We start from the raw sequence: 14,827 nt of genomic DNA on the forward strand, positions 1-14,827 counted from the left end.
GCTTGCTTCCACAAACCAAAAATGACAGATCAGTGAATACTTCAAGGAAGTAGTCAGATCAGACTATATAGGATTCATATACAGTGTACGTTGTTGACCCACCAGCTGGTCCTGGTTGAGACGCTCCCCTTTATTTTTCTTGGCTTGATAATCATCCAGCTTGCCCTGTGAGACAGAGGTCAGGATTTACATGCATTCAGAGGTGAAAATGATCCAAATAGAGGTTGATAGCATAATAACAATTAACAGATTCTCTATAGTAAAATCTCTCATCCAGAGCGAAGCAGATGCAGTCACCTGACCAGTGAGATTTTTGTCATTGAAAATGTATGTTTATGTCCAAAATACATAAAAACCTGCAACAGATATTCTGAGGTAACCTTGTGCCTAGGCTAAAATTACTAATTTTCAGGAACTCTACACTAACAAAAATGACAGAGGATTACTGCAAGTACTGACCACATATCAACATGGTTGTTGATACCTCTGAGCAATGGCAATACATCTCAACATACACAAGTGTGCCTGACAGCTAAAGCTGCAATGTGTCACCTTTTGGGCAACCCAACCAAATTCACATAGAAATCTCTCCATCTCATTGAAAGGAAGTCTAAGAAGCGGTAGATCTAGATCATAAAAGGAGACTTCCTTTTTTAAAGTCTTTTACTTTCAGTTTTGCACACCACATCAAACAGCTGAAAATGCTATATTTTTAATTGGCACGGTTTAGGTTGCAATGATTCTCTACACTATAATTGTTTGTTTTGTCACACAAACTGAAATTAGGCGAACTATTAGAATATTAGTGACCAAGAAATGGCTGTGCGATTACTGCAAAGTGAAACTAATGACAAGGACCGATGGGCAGTTCCTTCAGAGAAGCTTTGGCAAACATCACAAGTGTAACACTAACTCTAGCTTGGCAATTTGAGTAAAGAGTAAACACCATACTTTTTTTACCTTTATTTTACTAGGCAAGTCAGTTAAGAACAAATTCTTATTTTCAATGATGGGTTAACTGCATTGTTCAGGGGCAGAATGAAATATTTGTACCTTGTCAGCTCGGGGACTTGATCTTGCAACCTTTCGGTTATTAGTCCCAACGCTCTAACCACTAGGCTACGCTGCCGCCCCACTTATATGGTGAACACTTGCTAGCTATAAGGAAAGCAAAGTGACAGGTGTGTGCACCTTTCCAAATCATGTCCAGTCAATTGAATTTACCACAGGTGGACTCCAACCAAGTCGTAGAACCATCTCAAGGATGATCAATGGAAACAGGATGCACCTAAGACCAATTTGCAAAGGGTCTGAATACTTATGTAAATTAGGGAAAAAAATTATGTAAAAAGAATATATACATTTGCACACATTAAAAAAAAAAAAAACAGTTTTCGCTTTGTCTTTATTGTGTGTAGATTGATGAGGGAAAAAATACATTTTAGAATAAGGCTGTAACGTAACAAAATGTGGAAAAAGGTTAGGGGTATGTATACTTTCCCAATGCACTGTATGTTTGTATGGGTCTACAAACTCATCCAAATAAGGCATTTTATTAATTGACCATCTGCCTAATGTGCTTTCTAGCTCATTTTGAGGAAGATGAGCTGACGGTGCAACTAAGCAGTGAAAGCAAAAGCAAGATGCAGTGTCCGCAGTTATGGTTGACTTGAGACAGCAGTGTGTCCATTTTAGAGCCATCTCCTCCCTCTCCAAGTATCCTCTCATCTTTCCTCCTCCATACAAAGTTTGAAAAAATTGCATTGATTGATCTTCTAAGTCTGAGAGGAGACAGATCTGTCATTATCCTGACCAGCACAATGACGTTGGCACTGAAAACAGTGCAGCACTAGCACACACTATTGATCAATTGAATAGAGTACAATATATCTTAAAATTGTACTTTTTTTGCGGTCTGTTCTGCCCTTTTAACTTCCGAGTTCCCCCAACACAAGGGGTGATAAAAGCAACAGGGTTAGTAGCAGCACTCCTGAAGTAGGTTAGGTGCGTTGTTCAAAGGCACAATGGCAGTAAGAGGCACCTGAGTTTGAGGTATCAATAGAAGCAAACTAACTATTACGCCAACACCCCCAGGAGTCACTTTCACGCCACACATTTGTGAAGGTTTCATTCCACAAAAATAAAAGGAGACACCTTTTTCTTCTCCATGTTGCGGACCTTCTTATCGATGACGCCAAGGACCTGCTTCATGGCCTCGGTCTGGGCCCCAGAGGACTGCCCTCCACCCAGGGTGATCTGTCCAGGAATGGGTCCCACGTCCGGGCTGGCCGACTGCACTGTCCTGTTGCCGTTCATTGCTGCGGGCATCTGAATGAAAAGAGAGACGAATATCATAAAGTTAGTTATGGAGGTAACGACAAGGAACAATTTCTGGCTATATCACCAAGGGGCAGTTTCCTGGATACTCCATGGAGCTTGCTTTTTGGTCCAGGATGTCACCACCAAGTGCATCATCTCATTTAACTATATAATTGCTGGTGTAGCTAGCCAACTTTCAATTGTGGTTGAGCGAAAGGAAGCCCATCTGTGTGACATAAACGGTAACATGACTGGTGACGCAACGCACTTCCACGTCGTCTCTGTACTGCTGTACAGTTTGTTGCTACTTAGCTACCTGCCAAACTTTTTGGCTTTTTACTCTTAACTATTTAAATTGTATTTAACAAGTCAACCAGGGTCTTAGTTTTGTCCATGCACTACCTTTTTGTATTACATTTTCTCACCCCCGACACTGTATCTGGACATAGATCTGCAAGACCTCCTCCTCCACCTGAAAAAAAGAAAGCTAAGTAACATAATGAACTCTTAATATACAGGAGAAATATGGTCTTATGGTGAGGATAGCCGGGTTGCAAGCTCAGCTTCAGACGCAATCGTTAGGCAATTCAAGTATAGGAAAGGATGATACAGCGTCTGTGTCACCAGTGAATACAGGTAGTAATTGTTAAACCCCTGCACAGTCCCTGCAGCCAAACAATTTTCTCATGGCTTCTGGAAAGAAAGGCTTTTGGCATGCTCAACTGGTGTTGCTCATTCAGCCGACAGAAACGTTCAACCGGTTTTCCCCACTAAGCATTAGCTCTGACAAATTGAAAACCCTAGTCATTGGCGACTCCATTACCTGCAATATTAGATTAAAAATAATCACCCAGCGATCCATTGTTTACCAGGGGGGCTACTGACGTAAAGGCTCATCTGAAGATGGTGCTGGCTGAGGCTAGAACTGTTGAGTGTAGATACTATATAGGGATATTGTTATCCACGTCAGCACCAACGATGATGGAAAAATAGTCAGAAGTTCCCAAGCAACTTACAGCAGACTCCCACAACTCAATCACTGGTTGAAAACTGTTTTCTACCCCTCCCAAAAGTTTGAATTTGTAGGTAACTGGCCCTCTTTCTGGGACCAAGCCTGGCCTGTTGAGGAGTGACGGACTCCATCCTAGGTGGAGGGGTGCTCTCATCTTATGAACATAGACCGGGCCCTAACTCCTCTAGCTCCACAATGACATAGGGTGCAGGCCAGGCAGTAGGATGTTAGCCAGCCTGCCTGGTTAGTGGAGTCTGCCAATAGCATAGACAGTGTAGTCCGCTAGCTTTCCCATCGAGACCGTATCTGTGCCTCAATCTTGGTCGGGCAAATCTAAACATGGTAGTGTTCACCTTAGCAATATCACTGAAATAAATACCTACTCTATTTCTGCCATTATTGAAAGAGATTGTGATAATATCTCACATCTCAAAATAGGACTACTTAATGTTAGATCCCTCACTTCTAAGGCAATCATAGTCAATAAACTAAATAACCAATCATAACCTCGACGTGATTTGGCCTGACTGAAACATGGCTCAAGCCTGATGAAATTACTGTGTTAAATGAGGCTTCTCCTCCTAGTTACACTAGTGACCAGATCCCCCGCGCATCCCGCAAAGGCTAACATTTTTGTATTTTGAGCTTCTAGTCATGAATACTATGCAGCCTACTCAATCACTTTTTATAGCTACTGTTTACAGGCCTCCTGGGCCGTATACAGCATTCCTCACTGAGTTCCTATCATACTTTGTAGTCATGGCAGATAATTCACATTTTCCGCTTTCGGAGCCATTGTTGACTTGGCAGGTTTTGTCAAACACGTCCCTGAACCTAAGCAAAGCCACAGTCATACCCTGTATCTAGTTTTGACCCGTAGAATAAATATTGTGGATCTAAATGTTTTTCTTTATAATCCTGGACTAAATCGTACCATCATCTTATTACATTTGCAATCTCAACAAATAAACTGCTCAGACCCCAACTAAGGATTATCAAAAGACACGCTATAGATTTTCAGGCAAAAGACAGTACCGTGCAATATCGAAGAGCCCTCACTGCTGCTCAATCAGCCTACTTTTCCAACCTAATTGAGAATAAACTGTCCAAAAATGTGTTTTTGATACTGTCACAAAGCTAACTAAAAAGCAGCATTCTCCAGGAGAGGATGGTCTTCTTAAATCCTGTATTTCTCGACACATTCACGAAAATAGTCATGGCCTCTAAACCTTGCAGCTGCCTACTGGACCATATTCCAACTAAACTACTGAAAGAGCTACTTCCTGTTCTTGGCCCTCCTATATTGAACATAAATAAAACGTCTCCATATCCTCCGGATGTGTACTAAAAGCACTAAAAATAGCAGTAATAAAACCTCTCCTGAAAAATAAATAAATACAATCGGCATCTCGCGAATCTCCCATTCCTCTCAAACATTTTAGAAAAAGCAATTAAGACAGCAACTCAATGCCTTCCTGAAGACAAATAATATATACAAAATGCAGCAGTCTGGTGTTAGACCCCATCAAAGTACTGAGACGGCACCCATGCAGGTGGTAAATGACCATTGAAAAACATCAGACCAAGGCCCTGCATCTGTCCTCGTGCTCCTAGACCTTAGCGCCGCTTTGACAACATCAATCACCACATTCTTTTGGAGAGATAGGAAACCCTAATTGGCCTACATGGACAAGTTCTTGCCTGGTTTAGATCTTATCTTTCAGAAAGATATCGGTTTGTCTCTGTGGAGGGTTTGTCCCCTGACAAATCAATGGTAAGTTCAGTGTTCCTCAAGGTCCCAATTTTAGGACCACTATCGTTTTCGCTACATATTCTACCTCTTGGTGATGTCATTCAGAAACACAATGAACTTCCACTGCTATGCGGACGACACACAGCTATACATTGATGAAACATGGTGAAGCCCCAAAATTGCCTACCCTGGAAACCTGTGTTTCAGACATAAGGAAGTGGATGGCGTAAATGTTTTTACTTTTAAACTCGGACAAAACAGAGATGCTTCTTCTAGATCCCAAGAAACAGCGAGATCTGCTGTTTGATCTGACAATTCATCTTGACGGTTGCACAGTCATCTCAAATAAACCTTGACCTCAGCGTTACTCTGGACACTGATTTCTCTTGACGAACATATCAAGAATATTTCAAGGGCAGCTTTATTTAATCTTTGTAACATTGCAAAAATCAGACACCATTTGTCCAAATATGATGCAGAAAAGCTCATCCATTAGACAGCTACAATGCTCTACTCTCAAGCTACCCGGAAAAAGCACTAAATCAACTTCAATTAGTGCTAAATCTTGACTAGAACCTCGCTACACTGTCTTCCATTTAACGCTAAGGCTGATTTCAAGGTTTTTCTACTACCCTACAAAGCATTACATGGACTTGCTCATGGACGCTACGATCACAAGACGTAGGCCTCCTTACTGTCCCTAGAATTTCTAAGCAAACCGCTGGGGGCAGGGCTTTCCTATAGAGCAGAATCATTTTTATTGACTGTACTGCCTATCCATGTGAGAGACGCACATTCGGTCTCGACTTTCAATTCTTTACTGAAAACTCATCTCTTCCGTAGGTCCTATGATTGTGTGTAGCCTGGCCCAGGGGTGCAAAGGTGAACAGCAAGGCACTGGAGTGATGAACCGCCCTTGCTGTCTCTGCCTGGCCGGCTCCCCTCTCGCCACTGGGATTCTCTGCCTCTGATGGGGGCTGAGTCACTGGCTTACTAGTGCTCTTCCATGCCGTGCCAGGCTTTTTTCCGCTATAATCAACTTGAGTGGGTTGAGTCACTGACGTAATCTTCCTGTTCGGTCTTGCATCCCTTCTGGCTTTTTCAGTGGAGATCTTTGAGGGCTATACTCAGCTTTGTCTAAGGGTAATAAATTGGTGATCTGTTGATATCGAACTAGTGGTGTGGGAGCTTTGCTTTGTTAAAGTGAGTGGGATTATATCCTGCCTGGTTGGCCCTGTCTGGGGGTATCATCTGCCACAGTGTGAACTTAAGTAGGCTCCCTCTAATTCTCCCATCTCTCCCTCTCTGAGGACCTGAGCCCTAGGACCATGCATCAGGACTACCTGGCCTGATGACTCCTGGCTGACCCCAGTCCACCTGGCCGTGTTGCTGCTCCAGTTTCAACTGTTCTGTCTGCGGCTATGGAACCCTGACCAGTTCACAGGACGTGCTACCTTGTCCAGGACATGCTGTTTCCGACCCTCTCTCGCACCTGCGGTCTCCACATCGGAATGCTCAGCTATGAAAACCAACTGACATTTGCTCCTGAGGCGCTGACCTGCTCTCTACAACCATTGATTATTATTTGACCCTGCTGGTCATCTATGAACGTTTAAAACATATTGAAGAACGGTCTGGCCTTAATGGCAATATAGTCTTATCTCCACCCAACACAGCCAGAAGAGCACTGGCCACCCCTCAAAGCCTGTTCCTCTCTAGGTTCCTGCCATTACATTTACATTTAAGTCATTTAGCAGACGCTCTTATCCAGAGCGACTTACAAATTGGTGCGTTCACCTTAAGACATCCAGTGGAACAGCCACTTTACAATAGTGCATCTAAATCTTTTAAGGGGGGGGGGGGGAGAAGGATTACTTTATCCTATCCTAGGTATTCCTGAAAGAGGTGGGGTTTCAGGTGTCTCCGGAAGGTGGTGATTGACTCCGCTGTCCTGGCGTCGTGAGGGAGTTTGTTCCACCATTGGGGGGCCAGAGCAGCGAACAGTTTTGACTGGGCTGCGCAGGAACTGTACTTCCTCAGTGGTAGGGAGGCGAGCAGGCCAGAGGTGGATGAACGCAGTGCCCTTGTTTGGGTGTAGGGCCTGATCAGAGCCTGGAGGTACTGAGGTGCCGTTCCCCTCACAGCTCCGTAGGCAAGCACCATGGTCTTGTAGCGGATGCGAGCTTCAACTGGAAGCCAGTGGAGATAGATTCTATAGAGTTTTTCCTAGCCACCGTGCTTCTACATCTGCATTGCTTGTCGTTTGGTGTTTTTAGGCTGAGTTTCTGTATAGACACTTTATGACATCTGCTGATGTAAAAGGGGCTTTATAAAAATATTTGATTTAATGTGGTGCACATTTTACATAGCCTTTGAGTATAATGGGCAACGTGGTGGAATATTAGTCTGAGGGCCTACGAAGGTACCAAGTGAAGTGCGCAATGTTTTGGGTCAGGCTCGGTTGTTAGCTAGCTAGGGTGGCTAGCTAGCTTCATCAACACACCATGAATAATCGAACCTAGTTAGTTAGTTAGTTAAATGGTCCACACTTGATTCAACGTATTAAGTGTTGCCAGCCGCGCCCACCGAACTATTTAAATAGCTCATGAATTTGTTAACCAGGTTCTAAAACATAAGTTAACAAACTAACGGTAAGTAACACGGGCAGCTGAATCTTACCGAGATGCCAGATAACGTTAATTCGTCTATCATCACATAAAGCCTGCAACGTTACCTAGCTGTAGTTAGAAGATTTTCAACCAGGCAGCACACCGCGGATGCAGATGGCCAGGATAGCGAACTAACATTTGCTGAATCAAATAACCAAATAGGATAAATTATTTAGATTACTCAATGGCGATATAGCTAGCTGCCAGAGAGGGTAAGTCTGACACTGGCCAATGATAACTCACATAGCTTAGCATAGTTGTGCCCCCTTGTCTAGCTAATGTGTTCATTTAGCTAGCTATACAATTTGCATACCTTTATGCTCTATGTATCCACAAGAAAGCTTGTTCACCAGAGAAATTGAATATCCAAGGTGTTTTTATCGTGTTGCTTTATTTTCTCTTTCAATACCGTGGGATCCGCCCAGCCGGTCTCACCGACAACTGAGACGGTTTGATCAAATACTTTTTAGAACTAACCCAAGATAGACCAGCCTGTCGTTTCCAATGGAGCAAATGAATCACAGTGGGCAGAACAAGCAAAAGGAGGTGGGAAGAGCCAGGCACGGGCTAGTGAGATCTTATTGGTGCGTTCTATCATGTATTTGCGTATTTCCGTTAGGGAACGCCTACTTTGTGAAGTGTGCGTGTGCAGTAACTCAATTCCCCTTGCACTCCTTCTAAAACAGCGCATTTTTTAGAAACTTTTCCAAAGGGTAAAGTCTACAAAACCCAGTCCACTCTGTTTATTAAAGATTTTAGTTTTGTAAAAAATAAACTGCTTGGAGATCAAATGTTTCATCGATGAGAAAATTAGCTTCTGTCGTTCCAAGATCCATCTCGCTCCATCTTCTCCCGACTGCCGGCCACTGGGCTTCCTCTCATCACCATATTTGGTAGTGAGTAGAAACGCCACCGGATGCTTCACCTTCATATGTCCGATAAAATATCTGGCTCATCATGGTTTGATTGGTGAAGGAACTCTTTCTAAAGAAGGTCCTTTTTCGGCTGTCCAAAATATGCCAGATTGAACAAACCAAACAAACACACACGGGATGAAAAACAATTTAGTTTAGCCTTTTCTAAGAGTTCATGGTAAAATACAAACTGTAGACTCGTATGTTGATGAAATATTAACATTTTACAAAACAGATTATATATTTCTTGGATGGGCATAAATACGCATAGCCAATCTTTGCAAAATCACTTGTATTGATTTGTTCAATGCGTGGGCGTTGTAGATTTCTTGCTTTCTTGCACTGATTTTGTGTTTAATCAATGCATTGATTTAGGTTCAAATTTTGCAGAGCTCTATCAATTTATTACTGTACATCAGTAGGGGGCAGTAAAGCGCCATGTAAATTAACGGTACTGTATGCATAATTATTAGTTTTTTTTGACTGTACCAGATTTGTATTTTAACCTTTATTTAACTAGGCAAATTAAGAACAAATTCTTATTTACAATGATGGCCTACCCCAGCTGAAACCTCCACTAACACAGACGATGCTGAACCAATTGTGTGCCGCCCTATGTGACTCCCGATCACGGCCGGTTGTGATACAGCCCAGAATCGATCCCGGGTCTGCCTCTAGCACTGTGATGCAGTACCTTAGGCCGCTTTGCCACTCTGTCTAGGCACTCAACATCAATTCTTTACCAGTTGACATGATCCTTTTTCATTGTGCACTTTGATGGCAGACTTAAGGAACCTCAGGCTCATATATACACCACCTGCATAAATAGCCAGCCTATTTACTTGTCCACCTGACAAGAAATCAAATTAGGGATGATAATATATAGGCCTACTACAAGGGCTTGCCTACTTTTCTAATAATCAACCAGATATGAAATGTTACATTTGTTCATATTTGGCTATTCCTTTGATTACCAGGCCTTTCCTCCATTGGTTTGTTGATTCAACATCAGAGGATGGATGATTTGGATATAATTCCTCACCTTTTTCATGTCCCCAATGTAGGCCTACCAGAGAACCTTCTTTAAAACTATACATCAACCACTTGAGTAAGTAAACTATTACTCTCTATTCTGTCTCTTCTCCATTATTCCTATGAGAATCACCTCTCCCCATAAATCCACCATGACTTGATTGTTGTTATTTTAGATTACAGAGTAAACTATCAGAGCAAACTAACTAGGTTTCTTTAAAAAAAAATCAGTCTGTTTGACATCCTGAATGCAAGTAAAACTAAGTGCATTCTCTTCAACCGATCGCTGCCCTCACCTGCCCGCCCGTCTAGCATCACTACTCTGGACGGTTCTGACTTAGAATACTATACAACTACACATACAGTGCCTTTTGAAAGTATTCGGCCCCCTTGAACTTTGCGACCTTTTGCCACATTTCAGGCTTCAAGCATAAAGATATAAAACTGTATTTTTTTGTGAAGAATCAACAACAAGTGGAACGACATTTATTGGATATTTCAAACGTTTTTAACAAATCAAAACCTGAAAAATTGAGTTAATACTTTGTAGCGCCACCTTTTGCTGCGATTACAGCTGTAAGTCGCTTGGGGTATGTCTCTATCAGTTTTTCCACATCGAGAGACTGACATTTTTTCCCATTCCTCCTTGCAAAACAGCTCGAGCTCAGTGAGGTTGGATGGAGAGCATTTGTGAACAGCAGTTTTCAGTTCTTTCCACAGATTCTCGATTGGATTCAGGTCTGGACTTTGACTTGGCCATTCTAACACCTGGATATGTTTATTTTTGAACCATTCCATTGTAGATTTTGCTTTATGTTTTGGATCATTGTCTTGTTGGAAGACAAATCTCCGTCCCAGTCTCAGGTCTTTTGCAGACTCCATCAGGTTTTCTTCCAGAATGGTCCTGTATTTGGCTCCATCCATCTTCCCATCAATTTTAACCATCATCCCTGTCCCTGCTGAAGAAAAGCAGGCCCAAACCATGATGCTGCCACCACCATGTTTGACAGTGGGGATGGTGTGTTCAGGGTGATGAGCTGTGTTGCTTTTACGCCAAACATAACGTTTTGCATTGTTGCCAAAAAGTTCAATTTTGGTTTCATCTGACCAGAGCACCTTCTTCCACATGTTTGGTGTGTCTCCCAGGTGGCTTGTGGCAAACTTTAAACAACACTTTTCATGGATATCTTTAAGAAAAGGCTTTCTTCTTGCCACTCTTCCATAAAGGCCAGATTTGTGCAATATACGACTGATTGTTGTCCTATGGACAGAGTCTCCCACCTCAGCTGTAGATCTCTGCAGTTCATCCAGAGTGATCATGGGCCTCTTGGCTGCATCTCTGATCAGTCTTCTCCCTGTATGAGCTGAAAGTTTAGAGGGACGGCCAGGTCTTGGTAGATTTGCAGTGGTCTGATACTCCTTCCATTTCAATATTATCGCTTGCACAGTGCTCCTTGGGATGTTTAAAGCTTGGGAAATGTTTTTGTATCCAAATCCGGCTTTAAACTTCTTCACAACAGTATCTCAAACCTGCCTGGTGTGTTCCTTGTTCTTCATGATGCTCTCTGCGCTTTTAACGGACCTCTGAGACTATCACAGTGCAGGTGCATTTATACGGAGACTTGATTACACACAGGTGGATTGTATTTATCATCATTAGTCATTTAGGTCAACATTGGATCATTCACTGAACTTCTGGAGAGAGTTTGCTGCACTGAAAGTAAAGGGGCTGAATAATTTTGCACGCCCAATTTTTCCGTTTTTGATTTGTTAAAAACGTTTGAAATATCCAATAAATGTCGTTCCACTTCATGATTGTGTCCCACTTGTTTGATTCTTCACAAAAAAATACAGTTTTATATCTTTATGTTTGAAGCCTGAAATGTGGCAAAAGGTCGCAAAGTTCAAGGGGGCCGAATACTTTCGCAAGGCACTGTACCTAGGCACTGTACCTAGGTGTCTGGTTAGACTGTAAACTCTCCTTCCAGACTCACATTAAGCATCTCCAATCCAAAATTAAATCTAGAATCGGCTTCCTATTTCGCAACAAAGCATCCTTCACTCATGCTGCCAAACACCCTCGTAAAACTGACTATCCTACCGATCCTTGACTTCGGCGATGTCATTTACAAAATAGCCTCCAACACACCTAATTCTCAATATTAAGGATCTTATTTTGACCAGTTTCTTATAGCATGAGTGGATTATAATTCATGGACATTTTTGTACGTGTTGATAGATTTTTAGTTAAGGCAAGTCTGACATTTGAAAGTGAATACACTACAAGTTTGAATTTCCTTCTGTCTTTGGACCAGCTAAGTGTCTTGTATACAGAAATGTGTGTTCTTCTGACAAAGGGTTGACAATGTGACAGTAAAGCACCATATGAGAGAGCACAGCATGCCAGTGATGTCGTTACACTGTCTGACATGACAGTCGCTAGAGTGCAGTGTGAGTGTGACACAGCTGTGGTGTACCCACTATGGCAGACAATACTCCAGGATTCTGTCTGATTTCCCCGGTAGCTCTGGAGCAGGGCAGGGGTCCTTTACCCTGTCTGACATGACAGAGGTGTGGTATGTCATTGGCGTGCCCACTGTGACATTAGTAGGTCTCTGGTGATTTCACAGGCAGCTCTGCAGCAGAACAAGAGGGCAGGGGTTACAGATTTTCTACAGGAGGATTAGGACAGGATTCCCGCTGGGTTACGGGAGCCAGGAGCCAAGATTCCTGCTGCATCTGGACCATTTCCTTCAGCCTCCAGGGTTCTCCAGAGTTCCTCATGGGCCTCCACACTGGGACTACCTCGTGCCAAATAACCCTCCTAAATCAGCCCTTGTCTCCCCTGTCCACCTCTTCTGCACCATCTACTTCAGTCTTTGGGGAGACAAGGTAACCAAGTCTGACACACTCATAACTCTAGAGCAGATGTTCAACCTTTTTTGAACTAATCATGTTGCTATTCTTGAAATACCCCCTCTTTTGCAAACCTCTCTTTTGAAACCATATATCATTAGCTGGGCCGGCTGCAGGAATAAGTGGTCCCTGGGGTCTCAACTTACTGTTGAAAGTTAGAATAGTAGAATACACAAGGTGCAAGTTTGAAATTTCATTGTGCAGCAGCAGTTTTTCTCTTGTTTTGTCAGTCACTGCCAGTAACTCAATTAGCCATGTCAGCCAACCATTTTTAGAGTGGTAAATTAGTCTAGCCAGTTATCTAAACTTGGGGCACATGCACAGGGCCCCCCCATTGATTTTGTTAATCATTTTCACTCAGATATCATTATCATGTCATAAGTCATGGAAAAATGTGTAAAATTGCAGAAAACTTGCTTTAAAATTGAAATAATTTATTTTCACCCCATGGCAAAATGGGTAGAATTGCAGGAAATTAGTTTTAAAACTGAAAAAAGTTCTGTCTGTCAAATGGCAAAATTAGTAGTATTGCATGAAATGTGTTATAAAATGTAAAAAATAAAAAATAAATAAAAAGGTTTCGCTTTTAAGGAAGTGGCTCCCAATCCGTAACCGGATCTTTTATGTCAAAGGCTCTGTATCCGTGAGGGTGCAAATTCTCTAGGGAATTTGGAATTTAGGATCGGATTACATACATACCAGTAGTTAAATCAGAGTTAATTCCAAAAATATGATATTCACAATGTCAAATAGTTTTACGTAAAACCACACTTTCTGTTATTCAAATAATTCATTTTATTTAGAGAGCAGTCAACATTTACACAATTGTTACCGAATAAAAGTGGATGAGGCCATGCTTTTTAATTTTCAGTCAGGAGGAGGGTTTAATGTTGTTTAATTTACTCCAGCCCTTACAAAAAAAGATTTCAGTTTTGAAACTGCAGTAAAAGTGCAGTAACTGCAGTCGACTGTGGTATTTTGGACGCAGTAACGGCAGAATAACTGCAGTTATTCTGCACTCTAACCACAGTTATACTACAGTGTACTGCACTTTGACTGCAATCTTTTTTCTGAAGGGAGGGTCATGTAATTTGTAACTCGATTAAATGACATATTGCTCACTATTTGAGAAATAGTTATTATATCTCGATGTGTGCCTGATGCTGCCCCTCATCCTTAATTCTCTGCTAGGCACACCTCAAGTGGTCTTAATCAAATTATCCACAGGCTATAGGCCCAGGCTATATTAAGAATGCTCGGAGAAGCACAGGGCAAAGTTATATTTTTAAGAAACTGTTCTTACTTACTGAGTTTTTGAGCTTCTGTGATGGTGTATATAAAACTAGGCTACACTATATTACACACCACAATGGATTGGCTATCCCAATCATGAGCCACGGCCTGCCCTGCTCTTGCTGATGTAAACTCTTTTGTGCTGCCTAACCAATGGCTGTGCTGTGTAAGGAGGCAAGTCAAAGGCTTCTTCCGAAAATATATTTTTATTTGTAAAAAAAAAAAAAAATAAAAAAGAGAAGCCAAATCTGTGTGTGTGTGGACTAGGCCTACTGATGTCCTGTTCAGTTTGACAGGGAGAGTGTGGAGATGAGGAGGACCAGAGCTAAGCTTGCTACTGCTATAATTGATTTGAATAAAAAACAATATGTTTCTTAATATGGGTAGATTGCAGACAGACCTTGCAATGCTTCCTTGTTCTTTTTCCTTGCAGAGTGGTCTGAGGGACATCACTTGGAAAGTGGTGTTCAGTGAGGCATAGAGGATTGTCCGAGGCAGGCCGGCCCCCAGTAGACGGATGATGAGGTGTGTGGTGGTCCTCAAGGAGCTGCAGCATCAGGTTGATCCTGTACTGCTGGTAGGAGATCACCTGTCCTTTGACCTGCCAATGGACAATGTGATCGTTGAGGAGAACTATATCTGAGGTATAAAAATAGCTTGTACCATTTAAGTGACTTTGTGGCACACTCAACAAAACTGTTCTGCTTGTCCACTTTGTCCACTTTGTCAACTCCTCCCATCTTCTTGCTGTACTCCAAGACACAGTCTGGCTTCATTTTCTTCTCTCCGGTGACATAGTCCAGTTTTTCTGTGTCCAACATTTTGGAGATGTGGACAGAACATGGACATCACGTTTGTCGTGCCATTTCACTGCCGTTATCGCCCCGTTTGTTTGGGACTCCACCTCCCCTTGCTCATT

The 14,827-nt window shown here is 42.3% G+C and overlaps 1 protein-coding gene across 4 annotated transcripts in view; it reads right to left on the reverse strand.

The window, feature by feature from the left end:
* caprin1b (cell cycle associated protein 1b) overlaps positions 1 to 8,241 on the reverse strand; it is a 43,919-nt gene extending 35,678 nt beyond the window's left edge. The window contains exons 1-4 of one of the 4 annotated variants that reach the window (XM_029635024.2): positions 8,067 to 8,241; positions 2,745 to 2,791; positions 2,155 to 2,328; positions 103 to 165 (exon numbers count right to left, since the gene is read on the reverse strand). In XM_029635024.2, coding sequence (XP_029490884.2) covers positions 103 to 165; positions 2,155 to 2,328 — 237 coding nt within the window. In that variant the 5' untranslated portion in view covers positions 2,745 to 2,791; positions 8,067 to 8,241. Of the gene's footprint in view, positions 1 to 102; positions 166 to 2,154; positions 2,329 to 2,721; positions 2,792 to 8,066 lie in introns of all 4 variants that reach the window. The other 3 variants (XM_029635025.2, XM_029635023.2, XM_029635022.2) reach the window with 3 other exon arrangements.
* Between the last annotated feature and the right edge of the window lie 6,586 nt (positions 8,242 to 14,827).

Source organism: Oncorhynchus nerka, linkage group LG25 (genome assembly GCF_034236695.1).
Source record: "Oncorhynchus nerka isolate Pitt River linkage group LG25, Oner_Uvic_2.0, whole genome shotgun sequence".
NCBI lineage: Eukaryota > Metazoa > Chordata > Actinopteri > Salmoniformes > Salmonidae > Oncorhynchus > Oncorhynchus nerka.